Below are 12,708 nucleotides of genomic sequence, written 5' to 3'. Positions count from 1 at the left end.
TTGCTGGGAATTATTCCAGCCACCTTCCTGTGGGCCCATCCAGCTGGGGAAGCAGAAAGAAGATCACACTAGAACAGCTCTGTTCCAGTCAGATCCAAACTTGAGCAGGGGCAAAGTGAAATTATCAAGAGGTGGCTATAGTGGTGGCATTCTAGAAAAATAAAAGGGTCTGTCAACTTCTCACTTGGCTTCTAAGCTTTCTATCTCACCTCCCTGGGGCCATAAACTATATCTCTACTGTACCAGTTCCTGTGAGCCCTAAACAGAACTTATCTCCACTTCGATCATTGCACACGAAATTGCCCTGTTCCTCCTGAACTTTGAGCTTTGACAGCCTGGGGTAAGGGAGGAAGGGAGGGAGGGAGACTGCACTGATCAAGCACTCTAGGAAGGGTTAGTGACGCAGAGGGTGGTTCCAAACCAGCAGAGAGACATGGAGCAAGACAAGTTGTCCCTGAAAAGTCTGGGGCTGGGAGTCCCAATTTGGGCTGCAGAGCCCAAATTAGACACTTCAAGGCCAAAATCATAGAGAATGGTCAAAGTCTAAGTTGCTAATTCATGTCTTCTTGTCATTCCCCTCCCCCCACATTCACTGCAAATTCCTGGAGGAGGGTTTTGTCTTGTTTGCCTCCTGCACCTGTCCCCCCACCTGGCGCATTGTAGAATCCAGCCTCACTCACCATCTTTCTTTTCCTGCAATTAGCAAAGCTCTTTCTTATTTCTGATCCTCAGCGTAAACTATGAGCATCTGATTTAGAACACTCTCTTTTCAAATGATGGGTTCCTTCTCATCCTTTTGTTCACAGCTTAAATGTTATCTCCTTGAAGAGCCTTACCTCTTTTTAAAGTAAATTACACACACACACACACACACACACACACACACACACACTATCCTCTATCATAGCATCCTGTTGATTTTCTTCACAGGCTGTACAATATGTTGTAATGGTTTGTTTTTTGAATAGCTCCTCCATTGGACTATATTCTAGGAAGAGAAAATTCAAATCTATCTTGCTCCCCGTTATAGTCCTACCAATTAGCACATCCAAGGCACTCAATAGATAAAGGTGAAAGAACAAAAGTATAAATATATACAATCAGAATTTAATAAACCTACCAGAATTTTTAACACTATATTATATGGGAATTTAGCATAAAAAAATGGAATCTTGAAAAAAATAAATAAAGATGGAATCTTGGGCTAGATGAAGAACAATGAATTATTTAATAACTATCTAAGCTTTATTGAATAACCAAAACTAAATCTGAATCCATTCTTTCCTTATTCTACATCAAGTCAATTACAATGGATCAAAGATGTAAGCCTTTAAAAAAGAAGCCATTAAAAAACTTGAAGAAAATGTACAAGAAGTTTTGACCATCTCAATGTAGAGATGTTTTTCTAAGCAAGTCAATACATCCATAAAAACTAACGCTTTTTGCACTCACACATATATGCACAAAACACACTCAAACAGAAACAAAAGACGAACAACAAATTGGGGGGAAATAATTGTTACATTTGACAAAGGCCTAGATCTTATTATAAAATGTTGTTATAAATAAATAACGAAAAGACTTATAACTCAAAATAAAAATAAAGGACATAAGGAGACCACAGAAAAATTCATGCAAATGACTTTTAAGGGAAGTGATATATAATATCAAGAATATCAAAAGAATGTAAGTGATCAATGACTAAATTCTGCTCCTGAAAACAGTATTACACTATATGCTAGCTAACTAGAATTTAAGTAAAAATTTACAGGAAAAAAAAATTAAAATGATGCTATATAGAAACAAAAAGAATATCAAAAGAAAGGAATGTACATTAAACACTGAGATAACCATTTTTCATCTTTGAAATTGGAAGAAATGAAAAACTCTCATAATATTTAGTGTGGCCAGTATGTAGAAAAATATGGACACTGGCATATTATTTTAGGGGGATATACATTTTGTCTTTAGAAAGTCAGTCTCTGGGGTGCCTGGGTGGCTCAGTCTGTTGAACGTCTGACTTCGGTTCAGGTCATGATCTCACAGCTGGTGAGTTCGAGCCCTGCGTTGGGCTCTGTGCTGACAGCTCGGAGCCTGGAGCCTGCTTCGGGTTCTGTGTCTCCCTCTCTCTCTGCCCCTAACCCATTCGCATTCTGTGTCTGTCTCTCTCAAAAATAAATAACCATTTAAAAAAAATAAAAATAAAAAAGTCAGTCTCACAAAATAATTAAATTAATTAATTTTTAAAAATGAAGTCAGGCTCATGGGTTAGCTGGACTTTGAGAGTAGTTCAATGTTTCAATACCTGTGCAGAGGACAGCTGGGCAAGATCCATCAGAATTGTAAATGCATTTACTCTTTGTCCAGCAATTACATCTTTAGATTTTATTCTATAGATAAACACGCACACACAGGCAAAGATGTATAAATGAAAATACTCACACAAAAAACCCAAAATGACCTTGAATAGTGGACTGATGATGTAAGGTTTGGTTCATATTCATAGTAAACTACTATGTGGTCACTGAAAAAGAAATGTGTCCGTGTCATATTATGTCTTTAGTATATGAAGCATACAAGGCATGGAAAAGAATGCATTGTATAAACCCATGTGTTGACAACAAAGCAAAACAAAACCAAACAAAAAAACACAGTCCAGAGAAAGAAAGAAAGAAAGAAAGAAAGAAAGAAAGAAAGAAAGAAAGAAAGAAAGAAAGAAAGAAAGAAGGAAAGAAAGAAAGAAAGATAAATAGACAGGCAGACAGGGCTGTGTATGCAAACAATTTCTGGAAGGACTCACAAGAAGCCACCAGGAGGAGGGCCTGGGAAGTCAGTAGGTTTACTTTTCACAGTACCTTTTCACACTATTAGAAAAAAAACTACCATCTGCACATATTACTTTTTAATTCAAAAACCAGCTAGATTATAAAGATGATGTTAACATAACTCAATTTTGCCCTCAAAAAGATTCTGTGTAATAATAATGGTGATATTAGTAAGATGGTAAGATTTTTCAGTCTTGTTTGGTTAATGCTATTATTACTACAAGCTATAAAATTTTAAATAAACACCCGAAATAAACAAATTATGACCCTTTCAATAATCCAGAAGTGAGACAGGTTTAGCCCTTTAGTCGAAAAGCAGCTCTCTATTCAACTTAAAAAGCCCATACTTGATGTATTAATAAATATTTTATTTTAAAAAGATGGTCTACAAAGTAGCTTGGGAAGCTTAAGCTCATTTGTAGCTATCACCACTCCCTACCCATCCCCAATAATGTATTCAAATTCAATGCCAAAAGTTACTTATTAAACACAAGAGATATTACGCCCTGGGAAAACTATTATAAACTTGGCCTGAAGGAGACCTGATCTCTTAATGAAATACAGAACAACTATCTTAGAAAAACGAAAATGGGCAATCGTCATGTAAGTATTTATTTTCTTTGGGAATCAAACAAAGTTTTCATTTTAGTTAGCATGTGGAGAAATTTGAACTATGAAATCGTGATTAATAATTTTGCACTATACCATTGTGATTACTCTTCACTGTTGGTTTTCACAACAGCATACCATGCTTTTAAAATGCATTTGGAATATATTTTTTTCTCCATTGGTCAAAAATCTCTCAGGAGAGGCTAAAGAGAAGTATTTAAAACAAGATAGTAAACAGTGCCCCACAGAGAGCAAATGGTTAATACGTGTTTGTGGAATGTATGATTAAAGCTGTTAGTTGTAGCAAAGTTGCACAAAATCTGGTAGGCTCTGCCCATAAGGGTTTTGTGGGGAAGACAGGTTCATGTTACAAATATCTGTAAACCAAGGTAAAAGTACTCCTATGAGGCCAAGGCCATAGAACTTGGACTGAAAAGTGAAAATATTATTTCTAAGCAGTATTAGTTCTAAGCAGCATCAAATATTCAGATATTTGCAGATATCCAAGGAATGGACTTAACATTTAGGTTTTTATTCTGAAATGTCTACGCTCATGTGAATACTGTGTCTATAAACTATTAATGACTAAAAATTGACTAAAATACTACCATTTGAAACCAACGACACACAAGGCAGGTCTGAGTTAAATTGTGATTTTTTTTTACATTGAAAAGTGTATATCTAAAACTGTTGCAATGAAAATTTTAATAAGGTTTTACTGCACCAACTGTAGCTTCCCCTGGCAAGAAATGACTTATTGTATGTAAACTAGAAGCAAAGACAAAAAAATTCAAAAATGTTCTGTAAACTATCGCTTTGTTTATGAAGGTTTTTTCCCCTTTGCTATAAACTAAATTTGCACTCAATGGTTGCAAGCCTACAAATATCTTCTTTGGGGAGGTGTTATATTTAAAATCTTCTGTAGATAACATTTTCTTGCTAGTCAAGATTATGAGCCTTACATTCAGTATATCTTTCAGAGAAACTGAAGCCTACTTTTTTTTAAGTTTATTTATTTATTTTGAGAGAGGCAAAGACAGCGTGAGTGGGAGAGAGGCAGAGAGAGGGAGACAGAATCCCAAGCAGGCTCTGCACTGTCAGCAGGAGCCCAATGCAGGGCTCGAACTCATGAAACCGTGAGATCGTGACCTAAGCTGAAACTGAGAGTCGGGCGCTTAACCAACTGAGCTACCCAGCTGCCCCTGAAGCTTACTTTTAAGATATTGCTGATAGCCACAGAGGGCCTCAGGAATAAGTGGTCCCTGCCATAGCAGTTCAGGAGGACATTTTCATCTTTTGAATGTCAACCCCATGGGGCCTCTGGCTTGTGTGAGTGGTCTAGCATTTTTATGTATCTCTTTTTTGAATCTTCAGAGCCAGTCTTACTCCCTCTCAGAAGGTAGTCAACATTTGCCCAAAGGGGACATCCAACCCTCAGCAGCCGTGAAGCCTCTCAGCCACGCACCAGGGAATGGAGAGCCAGAGGCCCAACAGCCTGTAAGCACTGATTTTCCCTCCAAATCATAGGTATGACTGGGCTCTCTCGTGGGCCCAGTATTATTCACCAATGACTTGTCACAGTGGATCCTCCACAATCCTCTGGCCTGAAAATGTCATCATCAGGCATTACTTCCAAGCAAAGAAATCTTTCCCCACACAAACAAATGTCTGTTTCAATGTTTGTAGCTAATGTAAAAATGTAATCTAGGAGCTCAGTTTCCATTCCCATCGGTGTCCCCTTAATAGTGCCTTACAATGGAGAGCATGGTGCTATAGTATGGCCAGTAGGACATTTTAGAAAATACTAATGGAATTTAACATTGCACAAGGAATGAATATGTTCTAAGACTGTGTTTCAAAATAAGTAAATGCAAAACCTTTTTGGACAGAAAACCGTCCTGGTAATGACTTGAATTACTCGTATTAGAAAGTTACTTGAACATGTACAAGCTTCAAACTATAATGCTGGTAGTTTTGAAGCAGTTACATAACCAAAACAAATATATAAAATTAAATACTAGTAAAATACAAGTTGCTAATGTGCAAATAAATGCATGTTATTGATTTAGCATAATAGACCATGTTATTTTGCCGGGATTAAATGACTACACTCAATGTTAAAATGGTCCTGATGGCTATAATGTGGTTTCTTCTGTGTTGCAGCATGTCTAAAATATGATGTGATTTCTTAGTTTTACTGTTATGTTTCTCTATCCAAAACTGAGAAACTTTTGTTTGTAAGACTCCCTATAAAACAATCGGGGCTTCTCTTGGCTAAAATGTGTGATTTTTGTATTAAACCTCCCTCTGTTCTCTGTTCTTTTATCATTCGCTTGCAACAATTAAAATATGGCTATTCGGCATATACACATTCATAAATAGAAACACAAATGCAGGCGTTGAAATCATGTGCTAGCCTCGGTCATCCTAATGACTCAATATGCTTTATATTTAGTTTTTAAGTTATTACCAGCAGTAAATACATATTTTAAAAGCCTACTAGGAAAGTTACAAAGTCCCAAGGATATGTCCACAGACCAGGATGCACAGACAGATGCTTGACAAACAATACTCCAAAGCCAGTAGGATATTGGCCAGGAAATTACATTTTCCAAGGTGCTGTGATACAGAGGGCTTCCTAGCCAATTCTGAGAATTGAAAATTTACTTTTTTGTTTTGCGCTTTCCCCCAATCCCTTTGCCATCATTAATGATTCTTTTCAACTGAAGACATCGTGTTTGTGATTAACCTATTTGGAGCAGTAATAATCGCGATTACTATCATTTGCTAATCAAGCAATATTCAGAGTTTGCTTAGCCTAGAGGACATGAACTTGTGCTCAGTGAGCTTTGTGCATAGACAGAAAAATAAGATCCACAGGAAAATCTGCTCAGATTTAGCTAGATGACTCTTCTCTTGTGTGGGTTGTTTTCAGAAGAATCGCTATCTGGAGGAAAATAGAAAATTGAAATCAATAGTGAAATCCCTTCACCATTGGAGTGTGGCTGTGGCGTATGGGCAGAGCAATAGGGAGGGAGCCATGGACAAACTCAAGAGGACACATGATTTCTGGAAAATTATTTTCAAGGCACTAGGCACGACTTGCCTTGCTACTCCAAGTGTGGTCTCTGGACTAGGAGTAGCATCTACATGGCCTGGGTGCTTGTTAGAAATGCAGAACCCAAAGCTCCTGAAGACCTACCGAATCAGATCTGCGTTTTAGCAAGATCGTCAAGTGATTCTTATGCACAGTACAGTCTGAGAAGCACCAAACTGGGGAATGAGTGCTCACAGTTGGCCGCACATTGGAATCACCGGGGGAGTTTTAAAAAACACCGAGGCCTGAGTTCTACCCCCAGAGAGTCTGAATTACTTGGTCTGGTGGTTGGCCTGGGCACTGGGATTTGCAAATGCTCCCCAGGTGGTTCCAAACGTGCAGCTGTGTTTGAGAAACGCGGAACTGGAGCATAACACTATTCTTACAAGAACAGAGCAGCATACCGCCAATGAAAGCGGGTGTCATTATAAATGTCCATAAGTGAAAACCGACTGGTAAATGTTAGAACATCTGCTCAGCGATCTGCCACGGTGTTTGTGAGCATGCCACATTTTATGACTTGCTTGTGCCAATATTTAGCCAATGGAAACATTGTCTAAAATGGAAAACAGTTTGGGACTTGGAGCAGATGAACAGGCAAGCTCCGAGGCAGGTGGATTAGGAACACCCAGGAGCCACACACGAGGTGGGAATAGGTCCAGATGCCTGGGAAAAGAAGGTAGGCTCTGGAGGGAAGTAAAAATGTGGCTGGGAGTTTGGGATCACGTAAGTATGGCTTTAACCGAGAGTGTGCATTGAAGTGTGATTCTCAAACCCTAAAGAAACCACGAAAGAAACTAAGACCACACAGTCCTACCTCTCCCATCAGGAAATCGTTTATCCCCCCCAAATTAGTCCTGAACACCACCGTGGGTATAGAAGGAAACAAAAAGGGCCTCTGATGTCAAAACAGGGCATGCACTAAAGCAAACCTTCTTCCTTTAAAAACAAGCCTCCCACTCAAAGTTGGCTGCATTTGAGACACAATCACACACAATGTTGGCTTTAGGGGTTTCTTGTCTCTGGAAGATAAAAAGCAGTCATTTGAAAGTCATTTAAATTTTTTTTTAACGTTTATTTATTTTTGAGACAGAGAGAGACAGAGCATGAATGGGGGAGGGGCAGAGAGAGAGGGAGACACAGAATCGGAAACAGGCTCCAGGCTCTGAGCTGTCAGCACAGAGCCCGACGCGGGGCTCGAACTCATGAACTGTAAGATCATGACCTGAGCCGAAGTCGGCCGCTTAACCGACTGAGCCACCCAGGCGCCCACATTTTAAAGTCATTTAAAGGTGGGGGTAAAGTTTGCCAAGGACAAATATACCAATGGAAGGAAGAACTTGCAAACTGAAAAACTGACACAAGAGCTTTAACGCTGTAGGAGCCTGGGAGGGGCGGTTGGCCACTTGGTGTAGGGGATGGAATCTAGCAGATGCTTGCCCTGCTGTACAGCAGCCAGAACTCAAATTCCCAGTGATGGCGGGCATAACTGGAGGCTTCAAGGGGGCCTTCTGGAAGGATGATGAGGATAACTGACATTTCTCAAGCGCTTGCTAGACTGTGAGCTGCTCTGGGAGCCCGGGCTGTGTGCATGAACTCTGAGCCCTTGACTCTACCAAGTCCCCCATGTACACGTGTCCTTTTGGTCCTTTGGTCCACACATCTCTGTGAGGGAGACAGGATTATTATCCCCTTTGCAATCTGGGGAAAGTGAAGCATGGAGAGATGAGGTAATTTGACCACGGAGAGGTGAAGCATGGATTTGGATTTAGGTAGAAATTCTTCACATTATACCAACTAGATGCTAACCTACTGGGATTTCTAAATCTGTTGAAGTGGACCATTATCTCCTCTTTACCCCCGATCCTGAGCTTCCTCCTCTTCCCCTAGATCTGATGCTCCCCTTTAGTGTTTCCATGCTACTCTGTGTACAATGTCATCACTCCCCTCCCACAGGATTTTAGAACTAGCTGTTCACACATCCTCCCCAGACTGGACTGATGGCTCACTGGGGCTAGGACAGTGTCTTGTTCATCTCTGTATCCCCATTACTGACACAAACCCTAGCACATAGCAAATGCTCAATAAACGTGTGATCAACTCATCAGTTCATTATGTTTTATGGGAAAGGCTTACTCAAGCCAATGTTTTACTCATTTGGAGTCCAAATCCCTATGACCAGTTACACCCCCCACCCCGACCAATGTGTGAGTAAGGTTCTCCTGTATCTGTACTTTTTAAAAACTCCACAACTAATTTCTAATGCACCCAAAGTTGAGAACTATGGGTCTTATGTCATGTGTTCCTCTAGTGCAGGGATGTGCCCAAATGTGGCCCCCAGGCCATCACTGGAATAACCTAGGATCTGTTAGGAATGCAAATTATCAGGCCCCACTCCAGATCTATGGAATCAGAACCTCTGGGGCAAAGGCCCAGCAACTGCACCTGAACAAGCCTTCCGGGTGATTCTGATGTACACTCAAGTTTGAAAATCAGTGTTGAGGGGCACCTGGGTGGCTCAATCAGTTAAGCATCTGACTCTTGATTTTGGCTCAGGTCATATCTCACAGCTCATGAGATCGAGCCCCACATTGGGCTCTGTGCTGATAGTGTGGGGCCTTCTTGGGAATCTCTCTCTCTCTCTCTCTCTCTCTCTCTCTCTCTCTCTCTCTGCCCCTCCCCCGCTCCTCGCTCCTTCTCAAAATAAATACATAAACTTTGGGGAAAAAAAGAAAGGAAGAAAATCAACTTTGAAGCAAAAGTCTCTCACAGGCGTAGGCTGGAGCTGTGCCCCAGCTTTGAACCACTCCCATCACTCAGCCTGCAGAGATGCCCGGATGATGGCTTTTAAAGCCTACTTAGTCCCACACCCTCCTCCAGGGCCTTTGACACCAAAAGCAGTCCAGGGAACTGCCCCATTCTGCCCCTTCCACTGACCCCAGGCTGCAGTCTCTCCCACAATTCATCCTAGCGCTGCATGGAGAAAAGTAAGCTCGAGTCCCTCTGCCAACAGAGGAAGGAAACCACTCTTCATCCTCGTTATCAGTTCAACACATTTTTTTTTAAAGAAACTCCCATGAGCCAGGTGCTGTTTGAGGCACCACTGATAAAAAGAGGAATAAAAGAGCACAGTCCATGCCCTCTGAATGGCTCACAGTCTAGCAAGGGAGGCAAACAAGTAAACAATTACAACGATGTGCAACGAATGCACTAATAGAAACACGTCCAAAACTTAGGGGAGAGAGTGATTCTGTGTGGGAGGAAGGAGTGGGAGAGGCTTCCTAAGGTGCAGAAGGGCAATCTTTATGGTGCCAGAGTACGTGCAGAGAGGTACAAGAAGCCTCTTGCCCTGCAGAGCACTGAATCCGTCAAACATCACCTGCCTGTGCAGCTGCTAGCCCCTCCCCCTGGCCGGGAGCTTCTGCAGGGCCCGCACTGCCACCGCTCATGCTCATCAGGGCTCCATCACTGGGGCTTGACACATAACAGGCGCACCACGCATATTTTTGATAGATCACTGATCAGGGAGCAGCGACTCGGATGCACAGGGGCGTCCTAAAGGCCCTTGTTTGCTATGCAAAGTGTATTGGTATCCTAGGGCTAATATGCAAAGGACCACAAACTGGGTGGCTGAAAGCAATGGAAATGTATTCTTTCAACGTTCTGGTGTCTAGGGATTTAAAATCAAGGTGTTAGCAGGGCCACCGTTTCCTCTGAAGACTGTAGGAAAGAATTCTTTCTTGCCTCTTTCAGCCTCTGGTGGCCCCAGGCATTGCAGTCCTTGGCTCAGGGCAGGAGAGTCCCAATCTCATGTTCCCATGTTCCCATGGCCCTCCCCTCTACTTCTCTTCTTCTAAGGACCCCAGTCACTGGATTTAGGACCCATTCTAAATCCAGGATGATCTCACCCATGATTCTTAACTAATTACATCAGCAAAAACTCTATTTCCAAGCAAGGTCACGTTCTGAGGTTCCAAGTAGACACGCATTTGGGGAGCATACTATTCAACCTACTACACCAAGGAAATTGGGTTTTTTTTTGCTTTAGGCCAGTAGTGTTTTCTAAACGACATACATCAGATTCCTTTGGAAGGTTTGTTTAAACAGAGAGCTGGGCCCTATCTGCAGAGTGTCTGATTCAGTAGAGCAAGGCCCCAAATTTTACATTTCTCACAAGTTACCTGATGATGCTAATGCTGCTGGTCCAGGGGCTACACTTTGAGAACTAGTATCTTAGGCAATAGAGGAGCCATAACTAATCTCAGACAAGGGAATGACAAGGTCAGAGATGCACTTTGGATGGACCATGCTAGAAGAAGCTAGTAGAGAAAGTTTTGGAGAGATTCCTGACCAAAGGCAAATGAAACACTTAGGAGGCAGTAGCCCTGGAGAAAGATGATGAGCCTGTGTTCCCAACTTAAACAGTGGCAGTGGGATCAGAGAGAAGAGGACTGATGGGAAGGTCAAATAGATGTAACTGGCTAAGTGGACAGGTAGGTGAGGGACAAGGAGGACTACAGAGTGATTTGGGTACCTGGCTTATGTACCCAGATGAATGGGGTGCGTCCTGGGGATAGAACAAACTGGAAGTTTGCTCAATGCGAGGATGAATTTGGCTTTGGGATCTGCTGAGTTTGAGATATCCATGGGACACCTGGGTTTAACACCTAGCAGGTAGCTGGATCTGAAACTCAAAAGAGAAGGCTGCACTTGAGGTAATTTGAGGAGCACAAATTCATAGTTGTTTTGTTTTCAAGTCAGTATGTGAGTACAAGCAGTAGACTACAAGACTAAGAGTGGCTTAAGTAACAAAGACATTTAATTATTAGCCTTCACACGAAGTCTGAAAGGAGGGGATTCCAGTGTTGGTTGAGTGGTTCAGTCACATCATTAAGGACACATGCCATGTCTACCTTTCCATTCTGCCACCCTTGATGTGTTCGCAGCAGCTCCCCTCATGGGTACAAGATAGTGGTCTGTGTTTAAGTTCATGATCACACGCGATAGGATCACAAGTAAGAGGGAAGGGGACAGAGAAAAAAGTACGTTTCTTCTTACCACTCCCCTAGCACTGAGAATAATCTTTTTGGAAAGCCCCCAAGCAGGCATCACATCCCATCTCATTAGTCAGAGTTGGTCAAAAGCCTGTCCCTAGACCAATCACTGGCCGAGGGGAAGAGGACAGCCATGAATCGTGATTCATCCCTGGGGCTGGAGATATCATCTTGTCAACTAGCACGTTCTTCCTCAATCTCACTCTCTCGCTCTCTCTCCTTCTTTCTACATGTTGGGCTCATTCTCTCCCACTGAAAATGAACCTTTTCTTTTTCCCCAGTGGTGTGGGAAGCAAAAGTTGTTGGTGAGAGGGAGGCATGGCCACAGATAGTTTGGGCACCACAGAGAAGGCCATGGCCTCACGTAGCTCCACGTTAACAACATCAAGGAAAAGAGGGGTTTTTTTCCCCCCCTAAGTTTCTATAGCATGTCAGGGAAAAATTCTGTTTGACTTGGGTCATGTACCTAATCCTTGAACTGCCACCGTGGCAGAGGTTGGCTTTACCAATCCTTGGGGCTTGGGGATATTGCTTTATCATATTGCTTTCTTATAACTATGATTTTTATTAATATTACTACTGCTGTGTCTGCTGCCATATTGGATGGACTGAAATAGAAAGGGAATGATGACTCAAAGATAAGACAGAAAGGCAGTCAAATAATTCACCCTTCCTGTAATGGGGGTTTGGATGGTTGTGGTGGAAATGAAAAGGAAGATTAAAATGTTTAAAAGAATTTTAAAGAAGTAATTAATAGGATTGGATCCAATGCATATTTAAACTCTTACCAGGGGAAAGAATAACATTCATTGTTTTGATTCTGTTGGAGACAGAAATTTGCTCAAAGCAAATTTAGCTATTTTACCTTGTTTCCTTTTTAGCAAATCAAAACTTGTCCACATACTGTTGGCTATGCCTTTTACACAGCACCATTCAATGCTGTAATGACCCAGCTCAGCCCCCAGTATTTTCTCTTTCCAATTCCGTCTACCCACTTATCATTGACTCTTGAGGACCCCAGAGTACACTTGCTTCTTTTTTTCCTGCAAGCAATGAATCCCAAGTTTATACTCTCATTGAATTGGCAGAAAAACGGCCTTTGGCAATAGAAGAAGGAAATGGA

The 12,708-nt window shown here is 41.7% G+C and overlaps 1 protein-coding gene across 1 annotated transcript in view; it reads left to right on the top strand.

Annotated features, from left to right (window-relative positions):
- The first annotated feature begins 3,413 nt into the window (after window positions 1-3,413).
- The window catches only part of ANXA13 (annexin A13), a 50,677-nt gene continuing 41,382 nt past the window's right edge, over window positions 3,414-12,708 (top strand). The window contains exons 1-2 of the mRNA XM_042924236.1: window positions 3,414-3,428; window positions 4,809-4,931. Coding sequence (XP_042780170.1) covers window positions 3,414-3,428; window positions 4,809-4,931 — 138 coding nt within the window. The remainder of the gene's footprint in view (window positions 3,429-4,808; window positions 4,932-12,708) is intronic.

Source organism: Panthera leo, chromosome F2, assembly GCF_018350215.1.
Source record: "Panthera leo isolate Ple1 chromosome F2, P.leo_Ple1_pat1.1, whole genome shotgun sequence".
In the NCBI taxonomy this organism is placed as follows: Eukaryota; Metazoa; Chordata; class Mammalia; order Carnivora; family Felidae; genus Panthera; species Panthera leo.
This window is presented reverse-complemented; position numbering and strand designations above follow the sequence as displayed.